The following is a 16,164-nucleotide window of genomic DNA, read 5'->3' as shown; positions in this document are numbered from 1 at the left end:
TCCTTTGACAAAACGGTGCTTCACACTTGAACTCTGGAAGCCACAACTGGGAAGGAAAAAAAAAAAAAAAAGAAGCAGCAGCAAATCCCTGCAAATGTTTGTTGGTTGTCCTTTAAGGGGAGGCTGCGAGGTGTCCAGCAGCAGGAGGTGAGACTGCCCAGCACTGCTGACACCCCCTGGCTATGGCAGGGGGCAGGCATTAGCACTGCTGCCTGGGGAGCACCCAGCTCAGAGCTGTGGCTAATATAAGCCCTTCTCTGGTTTTGAAGTAAAGTGGCCTGGGAAATTTTCCAGGCGGAAAATAACCGTGGAAAAATTAGGAAAAACAAAACAAAACAAATGTTTTCCAGTTGTTTCAGCTCCCCAGGCCTCTTTGTCGTACAACTGGGTAACTCAGGGCTGCTCTCAGCTCTGGAGCTGGTGGTGTCCAATCTTTCCCTCCCCAGCCTGAGGACTTTTTCAGCCCATGTGAGATGTGAGGATGCATCTCTGGAAGCATTTGCATTTTCAAATTTGCTTGCAAGACCTGCTGCTGTCTTGAGAAACCCAAGAGAGATTTCTGACTTGACTCCCTCCTGACCTCCCTGCCATCCGCATGACGAAGAGACACCGAGAGCATCCCCTCCACCCCGCATCACCCCTCCTGCCTCGCTATGGGAATGGCATCATCTCATTTAAAGCTGACGGAGCTGCTGTGCCAAAACTGCGTGGGAAGGAAGAAACCCGCAGCATCTGAATGGATTGGGTGCAGGACAGAGATTACAGCTCCTGAAAGGTGCCTGGCATCAACTGCAGAGATCTACCTGCCTGAGCAGGAGCCAGAGAGTGCCCCACAAAGTCAGACATAAAGGAACAAGCCCTTTCTCTTACCAACATCTCTGCTCTAGCTTTTTTTGTTGTTTACATTCATTTATGAGATTTAAAAACATACGTGCTTTGACCATCACCTTTAAGGATATCCTCTCGCAGATATAACCAAAACTGCACCGAACAGCACGAAAAGCCAGCCAATTTCAGCTGCAACACGGCTGAGTATAGAAGTCGGGTCAGACAGTGAAGAGCAGACTGTGATGGATTTTATAATAGTCACAGCAATGCAACTGCTGGATGATACAGGGCTGGGAAGAATTATTTTCCCCATGTCTTACTGGATCGTGGTGCTGGGCAGGTTTCATCTAGAAACTCATGCTCAGCTTGTGGCTGGGGGTCAAAGAGAAGCAGGGGGGCTGTGGAGGTTCACCAAGGTTGCCTGTACTCAACCTGCCTGTGGCATAGAGCAGTTACATCGAAGGCAGATTGCGAGGTGGGAGGGAAGCACAGGGTGCAGACAGAGGCTGATGTGGCAAAAATCAACGCAGAAGCACCCGCGCTGACTGAGAAGGGCACACAGCATGGACTAACAGCCCAGGGGATGGAGATGTACGGCCTCCTTATCGCTGCTGCTGTTCTCTCTCTGAACACAGGACGTGTCTTTGCAGCCCAGAGGTGCACACGGTGCTGGTCCAAGTGGCAGTGATGGGAGACCCCGAGAGCTCACTCCTCCACCCTGCCCCAAAGGTGCCGAGCCCTGGCACACAGCGCTGCGTGCTTAATCGCTGCCTAGCCTGGTTCTGTCAAAGAGATCCAGGTTAGCACAAATGCTTTTCACCGTGAGGCTTGTTTATTAGGTTCAAAGCAGAGGCGGCATGACAGAAGGGGGTTAGGGAGAGAGCCGCAGTCCTGGTGGAGGGCTGGGGGCAGCCACCTCTAAACCTGACCCAGGCACTGCTGGGGTGATGTGTCCAGAGACTGCCAAGACTCAAAAGAGCAAAGAGAGGGGGAAGGAGAACAAGGATAGAAAGCACCATGCCTCGAGCTCTGCAGCACATATTTATCTCAGCACCTGCCTTACAGACCCTGCGACACCCTGGTCCTGGCAAGACCCCGTCCTTCTGCAGCCCTGCAGCAGGTGTCAGCACTGAAGGCAGCACAGCTCTTCCCGTATCCAAAGGGAATGCTTTGTCCATTAGGAAACAAAACAAGTTTTAAGGAAAAATTGTTGTGGGGTTTGGGTTGGTTGGCCTTTTTTTTTGTTGTTGTTTTTTGGAAGTCATATTTTCCTGATAGATTTTCTTGAGACCTCAGTTAAATGGAAGAGAAGAAGAATGGCATATCCTTGTCCCTACCAACAGAGCATCCAAACTGTGCTTTAATACGTGGCAGCCCTCTCTTTTAAATAACCACTTAGTATGAAATTGAAAGGCTGTATAAAACAGTCATTATTAGTCAGTACCTACAAGGCTGAAGGGTAAGTTAAAGAGACTTAATGAATAATCATTCTCTCAAGAGGCGTAAGATACAAAGTTAAGATAATGAAATTTCAAAGCACTGAGCATCACTTGCTGTTCAATTTAAAAACCAGTAGTTACTAACTCCAGTCATTCGCCTTTGGCATCCCACTGCCCTTCCTCATGCCCCAGTGCCCAGCTGGGATTTCTGCTTTCCACCCCTCAGCTGGGAGCAGGCTGGCTCCAGCCACGCTGGGATGCACATTGCCAACAACCCCGGGCTTCTGGAGCAGGGCGACGACCTGCCTGTGCAGCAGCTGCCCTCTCTACATGGGAGAAAGCTGCAATTTCACTGAAGCTGTGACTCACTCTAGGGGCAGAGGCTTTGGGTTTGTAGATTCCTGGAGAGATTCTGGATAAACCTTTTCCAATTCACTTGCAATTAAAAAATAAAAAATCAAAACAAACAAAAAACCCCACAACTTTAAAGTATATTATTACTCAGAGTTGTGGTGTTTGGAGTTAGGACACGTGCACAGGTGAGTAAAGCCTCTTTATCCATTCATTTCTGCTGTCCAGGTGGTTATTTCTCTTCAAAGAGCATTGCCTTGGTAATTCTGTTTGCTGGAGGAAGACATGGTTTGGACGTCCAGCCTTGCCTCCAGGTCTTGCTTTCCCATCTGTAAAGCAGAGACAGCAGCACAGGCAGCCGAGGGAAGAGATGGATTGAGAGAGGCAGGAGCTGGAGTACAGAAAGTCACACCTCCTCCTGCAGGCACTCTGGTTGTAGCCTCCATCTGCCTTGTGGTGGAAGCAAGCTCTTTTTCAGATGGATTTGTCTTTTTGGTGGGTTTACCAGTACAGAAGGTAGTTTCAATCTGCTCCAGTGACCCAGAGAAAGCTCCATAAATAAACAGTTGGTGAATGCAGAAGCGTAGGGTGGGGGAGAAACTCACCATGAAAACACTGCCTGGCGGTGGTGACAGGGCAGTGATAAAAAGGTGAATTGATCAATACTGTTATTTACTTTTTATAAATTGCTTTCAGTCTCTCGCCACCTCTGCTGGGATTCTGGCTCACTCGGCATTTACTCTCTGATGGATGACAAGGCCAGAAACACATGTCCTTTCTGTGGTTTTAATAGAATGCATAGTGACTCGCATCGGTAAATTATTCCCCTCCGAGGAGCACAAGCACATATCTCACACGCATCAGCGCCTCAAATGGTTATGAATGCCCTTCGTTATCGATCATGCTGAAGCAGCACTCTGCCAATGTGTAATTAAAGAACTTGTAATAATGCCATACAAACACATTTAAGAAAGCAAATGCTTATAAAGGGTGGAAAAACAAACAAAATCAGAAACCCAATAATCTCAGGATAGCTACAGAATGAGAAAAGGAATAAAAGCAAATCAGAATTGATTACAAGGAGCAGCAGTGAAAATCCAGTCCCCAGAACCCAACTTTTCCCTTTTCCCGTCATTAGTTTTAGCAGCAGGTGCATAAATTATCAGCATCTCCAGCAGGATATTTACACCACCGCAGATCTATTTCCTTTCAAAATCTCCAGGTAGCAAAGCCTGGGCAGAACATCTCACTTCGGTAACTGCATCACAGTGAATCAGCTGCAAATCTCTTCAGGTTGCAGTGTTAGCGTGGGGTAAGACAGGAGACTCCAGGGACACGCTGCCGCTCACAGACGCGCTCTGCCAGGCTGGTGGCAGGTCCTGGGTTAATCCAGCACCAGCAAAGCCGGGTTGGGTCAGCTCACAGATCCATCTTGTCACTAGGACAGTGATTACCCTGCTTAAGAGACTTAATCGAAGTTATCTATCCATCCAAATTCTGGCTTTATCACCCCCAAGCAGATATAGTACCTGCTCCTTTACCTGCAGCACTTCACTGCAAGGGCACAGGAATTGATTTGTTAAGTTATAGAAAGGTAATTTGATAAACATGCTATATAAAGCATTAATGCATAGCTAAAATGAACGGTAATTTCAATATCTAAGCAGCAACAACAGCCCTGTACCCTGCAGTGAATTTCGCAAGTAGCCCTTGAAAAGGATATTTGAGACAAACAAAAAAAAGGAAAACAGAAAAGCAATCTTCTCAACCATCATTCTCCAGAGGCTAATGGCAAATGAGCATCTTATTTTAAGAGGTCAGGTATTGAGCATACAAGAAAACATGGCATTTAGCTTCTCGCTGTCGGAGATTTTAATTTGTAGGAGGTTTACAGAAAAATCTACAAAGGCATAACTGCATCATTAGAACTGAATGCAACCAGGAAGATCAGAGCACTTATGCCATGTGTTCTGCTAATGGAGACAAGCGGCTCAGGCTAACAAGAGCCAAATCTTCACATCATTGTGTCAAAAATCTCACTTTGCACTTCTTTGCATCCCCAGCACTCAGAGCACCTCCGAGGTCTCTGCAAACAACTGAGCTTCGCCACCCACACATCCCTTTGAGCCGTGCGGAGGCAGAAAGGAGCGTGCACTTTGCTTTTCAATAAGAGCAGCAGTTTTAAAAACAAACGCAGCCGTCTCCCTGTGACAGACACCGAGGCACTGGAGTTTGGAGAAAATGAGACTGATTTTGCTGGCTTCTTGTCCCTTCACCCCTGCACGAAACACAAGGAAGCGGTGCAAACAAGGCAGCTTTGCGTTGCTCATTTTCATTTAGCAAAGGTAGGAGGTCGAAGTAAGGTTTAAGGGCATCACGGTGGCATTGAAATACAAAGCAGAGTCAGTAAGAGATTCATCCCTTGGATTTCCTATTCATCCCTACCAGGGGCTCACTCAGCCCCAACCCTTCTCTTCCTAGCAAATGCAGACACCCTGAAGAAGACAAGAGGCCTCAGCAAGCACCTACCCCTAACCAGGAGCAAGCACAAAGCCTTTCAGCATGTTCATACCAAAAACAGCAGTTCCTGCCCTCTTCATACAGAAACCTCTTGGGTTTCCATCCTTTTTATGAGGTTTTCCAACAGATTTATGATTCCTCGGGCAGCCAGCTCCATTATATGAATTCTTTCAGTGTATCCATCAAGACTCCTGCTTGCCCCCACCTTTATTTAGCCCATCTCCCGATTAGCTCTAAGAGTCACAGCACAGTAAAAACCTGACCACTTTTATTCCTGTAGCACTTCTCCGATCAGGTTGTAACACTTTTTGCCCGTGTAAGAAGGCAGCGGCAAACCCTCCTACACAGAGGAACAGTCTATAGATGAGCCAAATGGAAGCCAAGACGTAAAACTCAGTGAAAGCAACTCATCTTTCATCTACAGTGTGCCGCAAAGTTTTAGAACTAACCCAAGTCTGAAGCCATGACAGCAAAGGTCTTGTACTGATTCCCCCAGGTTGTCATCTATTTAATCTGGCCCAGTTTCTGCTACTTTAAACAGCAGCTATATGCCTTTCCTTGTCAGAAGGAAGCTATAAAGCTTGGATCTATACAAGCATTCAAATCAGGACTGGGAGGAACTAAGCAAAACAGAAAAGGGTTATTTTTACTTCTTATTTCTTGCTGCTTGCATCACGCTCCTGCATGCACATCATGTCTCTGCAGGAGGTACTTACCATATGTCTGCTTGCTTTGGTTTAAATGTTTGAAACTGGTGTATTTATCTGCCTGGTCAGACACAGAGTGACAAAATGATGATATAATTCGCTAAGGGTCTTGTGGAAATAGGCTTATGTGGACTAATATATGAAAACAGAATTAGGATGCAACTAGCATTTCATCCTTGCCACCACATTTTCTGGATCTCTATCTTTTGCTCCGTTTGTGAATACAATTTGTGTTTTGACTCAGTGAAGGATTGAGGTATATCTTAAGTTTATGCATATGCGTTTCTTAAACAGTGGCCTGTAAACACAGGCAACAATCAAAAAGATCAAATGTATTATATTATTAAAAAACTGCTTTGCAATTGACAATGGGCATCGAACTATTTAAAATCCAGGGTTCAGTTTCTTTTTATTTAGCAATGATATCCAAAAAGTGTGTGAAATCAATTTTTTAAACACATTTCAAACGAAAACATTTCCAACATTAAAATACGTTTGAAGTGTAAATGCCCATCCAAAGCAGATCCCATTGCAGTGAGACTCCACAAATAAAAACTAATATTCTTGCTGGCAACCTCCGGGTTCATTTTGCTCTCCAGCCCCAGATCAAATCTAAGCTTTGAAGCTTAAAAGGAGTGAAATCCTGGCCACGCTCTAGCCAGCAGCTTGCTCCCAGATCCATCACCCCGGGTTTCTACCTGAGACTGCAATGCTAACGCAGCAGGCGAGGGACCCAGCGTGAGCTGTGCCTCACTGGGCTGCTGCCCCATGCCCCTGCTCTCCCACCAGTGAACGGCATTACAGACACCCCACTGCTTTTGGAAGGCACTTTGATGTCTTCAAACAGTAATTGCTAGCAGTCCAAATGTTAGATGTTGTGCTGCTGTTTCTCAGCAATATCTCATGGCACAAATAGGGGAAACTGGGAAGAGGGAGAAGAAATAAAATGGGGTGCAAAGTCATCACCCTGCGGATGTTCAAGTCTCTCCTAAGACACACACCCCTTAGACCAAAGCACCTTGAATTAACTCACAAACTAATGCTGTAAACACCAAGAAGTAATTGCAAATAGTTTATCTATTTCAATGAAGCCTACTTTGAAAGTGTTCTTAGTGACTCCATCCCCCAGACGCAGCTGAGTCCACGCTCCTGACAGCTGAGACAAAAGATCCCCTTACTGAAGTTTCACAAGCTGCTTTGTTCCATCTGAGATGTGGTGGCTGCCTCTGGGCATGGCCAGCCTGAGATGATTCAACTCAGGTTACCCAGCAGTGGAAGAGGGATGAATGATGTGAGACCAGTTCACATTTGTATAAAGGAAAAGTTCACTGGTGCAAGGCATAAGACCACCCCAATATGCCAAAATTTTCGGATGGATCTGTCTATATCATCTTCTCACAGTGTTCCCTCCAAAGAGGCCCAAAGGTCTTCAAATGCAAAATAAGGTCCAGAACAGAGATGAAGATAATTAATCAAGAGTGAGCAGACGACAGAGAAGAAAAAGGTTGATGTCTCGTTCTCTTGGTACCCACCAAGTCCCGGCAGGCCGGTATCCCCTCCACAGCTGGCGTTAGTCAATGCAACCACTCCCTGTGTTGCAACAAACCCTGCCCAGCACCTGTCCCTACAGTGACCCCCTGTTCCTCTGAGTCCCATCAGCCTCCTCCTCCTCCTCCTCCTCCTCCTCCTTCCTCTCCTGGCAGTTTCCCCTCTCTACCCTCTGGCTGCAAATTCACCTTGCACTTTTTTTCCTCCCTCCACCTCTCCCTGCAAGGCTCCCACCAGACCCAAGCAATTCCTTTTTGAAAGGAACATAACACAACTATGAGCAAGGAAATAAAAATAATATTACTAATAACCTAACATAATATTAGTCTGCAGCGCACACCAACTGCTCAGCTGCTCCTCAGGGATGCATCCTTTGCCCTGACCCTTCAGCAGCTGTTTTTTCTGCGGTCTCTAGCTCTTGGAGGCAAGAACTACGCATCCAATTTAATTGGGAATAAATCACCAGCCCTGTGAGTGCTACCAGGGAACCCCACATAACCTTTTCTCTCTCTGCTGGGCCCCTCTGATGTGCCAGGTTAGAAAGCAGAGGCTCTTGCAACTGCTAGCAAAAGTCTGAGCAATACTTACAGCTGATTGTAATTCCAAGCTCTACACCTCTTTTCTTGGGCAATTTAACGTGGAAAGTGCCGCTGCTGGGTATGACAGACTCTATAAAGCCAAAAACAGACAAAAAGAAAACAGGAGAAAGGAGAGAGTTTTCATCGGCATGGATGGTTTCTCTGGAACCAAGAAAAGCAAGCCCATCAAGCTCAGCTTTATTGGTTCAAATAAGGTTGTTCTCTGAGGCCCCAAGGACTTCAGGTTAAGATTTGGATTCTCATTAAAAATGCATGCTCTGAACATCAAGCGAAGTGCTCACATCACATTGTACTTCGGAGTTGAAGCAGCTTTGTAAATGTAAAAGAAAAAGACTTTTTTTTTCCTTCCAAATACAAAGCTGCACTTTAGCTCCAGCCAATTGCTTTAGATTAATACAAATATTACACATATTAATCATCAAATGTTTAAAGAGCAGGTGGCTCCTTCATCTACTCACTAGGCTTACCTCAGCCAAGTGGTGAAAAGAAGGCTTTTATTGAAGGATCAGAGGAAGGACCCTCTGTCTTAATGAACATTAGAGAACAACAAAAAAATGGGAGAGGCCCTCCTCACAGGGTCTTTTCAGCCGTGTCTGAGCTCTAGCAAAAACCTGATGTATTTTTGTGAACACACTCCCTCCTACAGGGTAGCAAAGGCACCGGCAGAGTCTGGCAGGTGGTAAGGAGCAGCAAGTCCTTTGGCAACTTACCTGCAACATCAAATTCAATTTCCAGCACCACTTTGTTTGTGAGCGCAGCATCCCGCAAAAGCTGATTAGCTTCCTCCATAGTCCCATCCTCAGTCGCAATGCCGTTGATAGAAAGGACTCGGTCTCCTACTTGCAGCAACCCACACCTGCAGTCCGTATGGGGAAAAGAGGGGAAGGGGTCAAGGAGGCAGGGAAGAAGGAGGAAAGAAACAACCCCACAGCCAGCCATGAGTTACTTTTACCAGACAAATCTGTTAGAAGACACACAGAGTACCGACAGATCCTGCAGAAGTGGCCTCAAAGAGATGGTAATTCATTCTGCAATGTGCGTCCCAGGGCCAGGAGCCCCTGAGAGGTCACAAGGCAGCAAACCCTTCTGGTTTGCTCAAGCTCAAACATACTTCACTCTCAAATACAATTTATATATATTTCTTTTATTTCCTGCAACTTGCAGGGAAAAAAAAAGAAACCCATCCCCTCCTAAAAGTCAATACCATGGCCAAGACATGCGAGTGATGAATTGCAAGGACATGAGCCCTCCTACCCTATTTAACAGTACACATCTCTCTCCGTGTGCCTGCATCCACTGGAAACCAAACTAATGGCACTGAAAATTGCACAGAGTCCTCTGCTTAATACATGGCTAATACTGAAGCTACAATCCAATGAACTCACTGAAACGTCTCGGCAAATTGGATAATCATTTATCCCTTGTAATTGCATTTCTGGAAGCCAAATGTACATTGATACTGTTTAACTGCCCTGAAAGGCCAATATTATTCTGATGTGATAGCCCGCCAATATAACCACAACTGGCACTTTGGGCTTTTTGGTTTAGACCCACTTTCACAAAGAGCATAGATCTGCAGGTTTTTTCACTTTGGAAGTTGAATAATGACAGCAGGGCTATGTTGGAGATGTACTGCTACAGCATGGTTTGCCTCTTGGGACTCTTCTGTATTTATAAGAAATGTTTGTTCACATATGAACCACTACATTCATTATCCATCCTTTGTTCTTCTTTTTTCTTCTTCTTTTTTTTTTTTTTAACGGACTGTGATCCCAGCAAGACAATCCTGCACATTACCTCCCACAGCTAATCTGCACAAACCCATGGCTCTACAAAGACAAGAGTGTAGTGTTCCACATCACTGGCCATGGGCAATAGGTTGCCCATCCTCCTCCTTCTCCACACTCTTCATCAGTTGCTTGCTATAACCACATCTGTTCCATTTCCCACTCAGCACCTGTCTGTAAGGCCATTCACTCGAGCAGAGCATGGGAGAGCACTCAACCATCACTAACGTAAGCTACGGTGTGGCTTCCAAAACAGACTCAGAGTTATGGGAACAAGTCTAAGGTTCACCTCTATGCTTGGAGTTGTTTTCCCACGAAGGCATCAGCTAGCCTGTTTTAAGCCTCCGCCAGACAATCTTTACTCCCCTGCTGTTAAACGATCAACTACATCCTTTGCCCTGACCTTTCTAGAAGCCAGCTTCCACTGATATTTCATGCAAGACAGCTTTTTTTTTTCTTTACATTTTGATTTGTTTTTTACTAATCCTTCCAGCCTCTCTTCATTACTCACACCTGATTCAGTTGTAAGAACATGGTACTGTGGCTTGTGGGCACACAAATATAATATTAAAGGCAATGAGTACCGGTTGTATTGGTCACCTCCAAACAGCAGGAAAGTCCAAGAAAACACACACACATCCAAATCTGAGAAAAGTGCACAAGCACAACAGTTTTTGTCTGTGGCCCATAAAAAGCTGAGGTATGACAAAGTTTGGAGAGAGCCTAGGGAGGTTATTTTACCAGTAGGAAGGGATTAACCTTGCGGATTTGCTCTGGTGCCTGAGTTCATGTCATTCATGGAAAGGAGCTGGCTATTTTAAGAGATGTAAATTCAGAAGTGTTTTTTTCAAGGAGACTGGGATTATAACAGACAGCTCGATGGAGTATAAATGAATACACCCCTGTGAATAAATTACGTTGTTTAATTACAGTCCCCTACTGGGCTTGTGGCTATATGCAGCTACATAACTACGTTTGGAAATACCAACTTTTAAATATGAAGATGGCAGGGAGTACAACAGGGAGGTCTCCTCCAGCACTGAGAGCTTTCTTGCTATGGTCACTGTGCACCTTTTGGAAAGGAGGGGTCAACGCAGAGATCACTTCAGCATTTCAAGGTAGCACAAGGACACAACCTGTGTCAGTACTGCTGTTTCAGCCACAAGGACTAGGAGACCACAGGATTCTTTCACACAGCCAACATTTGCCACCTTTCCCAGAGTTGCCTCCTCACAAAACAACCATTTCCTGTGCTTCTTCATTCAGGGTAAACTTGCCATGGTGTTTTACAGCCAATAGCTCTGTTAGGTCAGAAGCATTTTATTTCATTTAATATTAGCCTCAGTTGATCGTGGCAGTTTAAACCCCAGTCTTGAAGGTTTTAAAAGTTTGTGGAGTGAAGCCACAACCTCCTACCTCCAACCACAAGGGTGAGGAGACCTGATGTGCCTCATTAACTCTTCAGAATGATTTCACCATCAGTTTCCAACTGCCACGTGCCCTTGCAATGGGAGCAGGGCCCTGGGAGCCAAGGCTCCTGCAGACCTCTCCTTGACTCTGCTATGGGATCCTGCATGAAGTTTTTAGAGGGCTTTCCCAGAGAGTGCATGCATCTCCGAGATGCACAGCCTAACATTAGAGCTCACAAAGTACCTTGAGATCACGGGAGGAGAAGTGCTTAAAAATCAAAGAACAAGAATTCAAGCATCTCAAAGAGTGAAAGAGCCCTTTTGGTGTGTTGGAGTCCATGACAGGAAGGTTTCCTTCGGGTTGCAGAGATCTGCATTTTGTTGTGACTCATTCCTTGGGCTTAAAGAAGCAGTGGAACAGTGGAGGTGTCCCACTAAACACAGAGCAGTGCATACTCAAGCCTTGGACTGGGGATGTGCTGAAGATCTCACTCATCGTCATCAGCATCTGTGCAGTCACTCCAGCTGTGGAGCGAGCAGCAGCAGCTGTGACCACAGCCACATTGCTGGCTGCAAAAACCGATGTGTCATGCCCTTACACACCCCTGAGTTGACCTGCATGGCTCAAATGCACACAGCTGTGTGTGTACATCGCTGGGTGGGTCGCAGCCCCCAAAAGATCAAAGCTGTGCTGACAACATCACCCAGCTGCTGAACTTCCCTCTTGCAAACTCTTCATCCTCAAAAGCCAGAAACATGATGATCTGTGTCTGAGCAGAGCCAGAAAACACGTAACACAGCAGGAAGCATTGATTTTGGATACTGGGATGGAGAAGCCAGATACTCTTCCACTGCTGTCAGTGACAAAAAAGCTGCTTGTTTCAAGGCAGCCAAGAAGGGACGTCAGGCTTCTTCCCATTAGACCTTCTCTGCTGATAACAGGGGCTGAAGCACTGTCTCATTTTGAGCCTAAAGGGTTCATCTTGCATCCAGGAAACAAAACAAGGGGTGGGGTGGGAATGTCTGTTACAGACTATTGTCTGTAAAACAAATCACAAGTCAGGGAGATGTCAGCTTTTGTTTGAAACTGCCTGTTGCAAGCTAAAACGAAGCAGATAATAAATGTGAAACAAACTACTTCCCTGAAAAGAGGGTAACACTGTCCTCACCAGTACTGCTCAAATTTGCTAACCACCTGAGAGGCAGCTCCTCCAGGCAAGACAGATGGGCAAAGCAATTGTGGATCATGTCCTGTGCACAGAAAATTGAGATTCACAGAATTTTGCACAAGAGTGTGTGAACGGGCATGACAGATGCAGGTGACCCAGTCTCTCTACCCCTGCTGCTCACCCACATTTGCAAAGAACAACAACTGCAGCCCAAGAAAGCACAGTCCAGCAGCCTCAACCGAGAGCCTAACTTGGGAAAGGGGAGAAAAATGGCATCAATGTCCCGAGCTGTGGTTACAGCAGAACCTGTCAAGGCAGGGGAAAAGATATCTAGCAAAGATTGAACAAACAAGCTCTGTGGGATAGTACGAAACAAAAAGTGAAATGGAAACACCGAACTGCCTTTTTCACCTCCCTGTAAACCCAGTACACTTATCACTTCAAGATAGGGAGCAAAACCAATGTTTCCCTGCCAGCTAGGAAGAGCAGCACAATCTAGGAAAGAAAGAAATACACTGGAGAGATTTAATCCCCAAATCAAATCCACACTGTAGGCACAGAGAGGATTGCTCTCTGCCATCAGAAAGCAGAGGGCAGCAGCCAAGAGAGCGCGAATCCTGCTGGCTGGGAGCAGCAAGGGAGAGCAGCGTGTGTGACATGTTAGAGCCAGGCGAGTCCGCACCACCAGTCTTTGCTTTCACTCCAGGCTTGGCAAGAGGATAAAGCAAAGCCAGGCAGATTTCAGCACATCTCCCTCCTCCCAGGGGACAGCAGGCTTTGTTGCTGCCTGATTTATAAAAGAACGTTGTTGCTCTGCAGTGTGAGCCAAGTTCACCCTGGTAATGGAGGATTGAAAAAGAACAAAATGCCACCACTTTGGTTTCTAAACTTTGTTTGCAAACAAACAAAAGCATAAAAGGCTTTTGAAATCACTCTTAACCTGCCTCGCTTGGGACAACACGTTTTCCTATTCCAGTCCCTTGCCCTAGTCCTCCCAGCCCAGCCTCGCACACAGCCCAGTGCCAGGCACTCGTGCTCCTCCCTGCCTCTGCATCAGCCACCTGGAGACACATAGAGAGACCAGACGGCACAGCGACAGCTTGCATTTGCAAAAGGAAACACCAGTCCCATGCTGGGACTTGATCCGTTCAGCACAAGAAGCATCATTACAGGGCATCTACTCTGTAGTGCGCAGGCACTTGAGCAGACTTTAAACCCAGCCAGCGAAGGTTTTGGAAGAAGTTTAAGCAGAGCTCCCATGCTGAGGCTCGGCCACTGCAGAAGTCATTGCTCTCCGTTTCCCCAGGGGTCACACAGAGCAGTTAATGCTGCTCCTCCATTCTGCTCTTTTCCCAGCATTATTGAGCCAAAAGCAGAAGTGCTTAAATGCACCTCAACCTGCCCCTCAAACAGAGCCCTCCTCAGTGCTTCAAAACTTTTAGGCCAATTTATAGAGCTGGGCTCTGCTACAATGAAACCAGGCAGAAAACACTTTCTGGGGGCCATTTGTGTATGTTTATCCCCTTTCTGCAACCAGACAAAAGCTTTATCTTTCAATGAGAAAGAAAAGGAAAAAGAGTAAGAAAAAGCAAAAGAAATAAAAGCAATGGGAATGGCGCTCTCACACAGACACACGCTCCCTTCCTCCTCCTCCCAGAACAGCCGTAGCCTGGTGCCAAGACGTTCACCTGGGATGCGAGGGAGGCCGCGGTCAGCCGACGAGTGCAGAAATGGCAGTGACAGTAAACCATGCCCAGTGAAGAATGGGAGATATTACAAGGATGATAGTAAATATCTAAATGAGCCTCTGAGGAGAGAAAACAAACCAAACCATGAAATGGTCAGCAGCAGCACCATCAGCATCCAAGGGCAAGGTCTCTAACCTCTCTGCCGGGCTGTCAGGCTCAATGAAACGGACGAGAGGGGGGGAGGACAGGGTTTCGGTAGCGAAGATGCCTCCCTGGAGCTGAAGTCCGAAGCCATTCAAAGGGTCTCCCCTGAGCACCACCTCCGTCGTCTCCGTGTGGACTATCTGCCCACCAGGACCCACTGTGCTGGAGGCCAGCGACACTGTGAGGAAGAGAGAGGCAGAAGGTCAGGGCAGCCACAGTCAGCATCACAGACCTTGGCCTGGCTGTGAGGCCAGTGACCGAAGCTGAGGGAGGCTGTGGCAGTGCTGGGATGAGCTGTTCCGCCCAGCTAACAGCCAGCAAGGGCAGTAAGGACAGCGAGGAGAGCACGTGCACCCGTTCATCCCATCCCCAGCCCCTCACCACTCTTACGTGAGCTCTTGTGCTCCTTCTTCTTCTGCCTCCTCCTCAGCATAGTGGTGCGGGGGCTCATGGGGTGGGAGCTGCGAGGTAGCGTGTTGGAGTTCTGGCAGGGGAAGCCCTGCGCATTCATGGTGGGAGACGAGAAGTTGGCAGCCACCAGAGCTGGGGAAATACAAAGAGTGTTAAAGCAAACACACAGAAATGCAGTTCTGGGTTCACCCAATAGATATTCACCCAACTCCTAATAGTTTTGGATTAGTTCCTTCTTCCCAGGGCTGAAGCTGAGGCGAGCCCACATCCTGGGCTTGTAGCTCCAGGAGAGCTATCAGGGAGGGCTTGGGCTCAAGATGGACATTGCTCTCTGGCTTGCAGACTCCAGTGACTGGCCATTGAGGCTACCAGGTGAAAAACGTGTCACTGATGCAGGGCAGCCAACAGCTGGTTGGCACAAAGGCACTAAAGAACCTTAAATGCATAGGAAGAGAAACCAGAGCTTGAACTTGCTGAGCAACTGGGCTCCCCTGCTTGCTTCCCAATACACAGCACAATGTTTCCTGCCTGCCTCACTGCCCTAAGACGAGAAACCTGGGGCTGAACAGAATCTGCTTCCTGCAAGAGATGTGTTTGCAAACAGATTTTGAAGCATCCATAGTCCTTCTTCTATCACGCAGTGCAGCGCTAGGGCCGAGCTGGATGCCTTGAAGTACCATGTTCCTACACATCACCAGGGCTGCCCTCCTTGTCCCACAGCAACTCAGTTTTTTCCCTGGCCCATATGAAAGCAGGGCACAGGGGTGCGGGATAAGGGGATGGGAGCATGGGTCTGCCCAGCACACTGCTCTCATTGCAGTTACCAGCTCAGTGCACACAGAGCAGGAGGCACCAAATACTGATTTTGCACCTCAGCATTGGGCCTGTAGAAAAAGACCCAGGTGACCCTGGAGGAAATAAATGACAGCCCAGGCCACGGAGTTGGAGAGGCACAACACGAACGCATGCAGGAATGGGGACAACACCGTGCTCTGGGCTTACATTTGCAGTAATCCTGTCCAGACGTCTGGTTCCAGGTGGGCGTCTTGCAGTGCCCGGGGTGGTGGGTGTGACAGTAGTTGACACAGGGGTCCCAGCAGTGGTGGTGGTCGCTCTTCTGCACCTTGACTGATGTCACCCAGGGGAGCAGAAATCAGCACAGGCAGGGAGGAGAAGTGAGAGAAAGAAAAAGTAAGAAGCATAAGGCAGGAGATTGTAGGACAGAGCCTCATACCGGCTCTGAACACGCCAGAGTGCAACCGTGGCGTGTCAAGAACCAGCAGCAAAAACGCATCCCCGTGTAACCTCATGACACTTGATGCGAAGTGGCAGATATCCACCCATTCCCCTTAAAAAACTCCGTGTCCTGAGCCAACGGCCTGACTAAGCTGTGCTGGCAGCACACAGATGTCATTACCATTTGCAGTCTGTTGTGCGACGTGCAGAAGCTGCCTCCAGCCACGAGTTTCCCACAGAGACCATCAGCGTTATCCGACAGCACTGG

General features: G+C 47.3%; 1 protein-coding gene across 15 annotated transcripts in view; it reads right to left on the bottom strand.

The window, feature by feature from the left end:
• The window catches only part of GRIP2 (glutamate receptor interacting protein 2), a 245,994-nt gene that overhangs the window by 22,838 nt on the left and 206,992 nt on the right, over positions 1-16,164 (bottom strand). For 12 of the 15 annotated variants that reach the window (XR_005269045.2, XM_038185845.2, XM_072044107.1 and 9 more), the window contains exons 10-14: positions 15,663-15,788; positions 14,640-14,792; positions 14,184-14,427; positions 8,703-8,848; positions 7,982-8,062 (exon numbers count right to left, since the gene is read on the bottom strand). Coding sequence is in view for 13 of the 15 variants with exons in the window: in XM_038185845.2 (XP_038041773.2) it covers positions 7,982-8,062; positions 8,703-8,848; positions 14,184-14,427; positions 14,640-14,792; positions 15,663-15,788 (750 nt within the window). In the remaining 2 variants the exon portion in view is untranslated. The remainder of the gene's footprint in view (positions 1-7,981; positions 8,063-8,702; positions 8,849-14,183; positions 14,428-14,639; positions 14,793-15,662; positions 15,789-16,164) is intronic. The other 3 variants (XR_011812396.1, XM_072044108.1, XM_013105498.5) reach the window with 1 other exon arrangement.

Source organism: Anas platyrhynchos, chromosome 13 (assembly GCF_047663525.1).
Source record: "Anas platyrhynchos isolate ZD024472 breed Pekin duck chromosome 13, IASCAAS_PekinDuck_T2T, whole genome shotgun sequence".
Classification (NCBI taxonomy): domain Eukaryota; kingdom Metazoa; phylum Chordata; class Aves; order Anseriformes; family Anatidae; genus Anas; species Anas platyrhynchos.
This window is presented reverse-complemented; position numbering and strand designations above follow the sequence as displayed.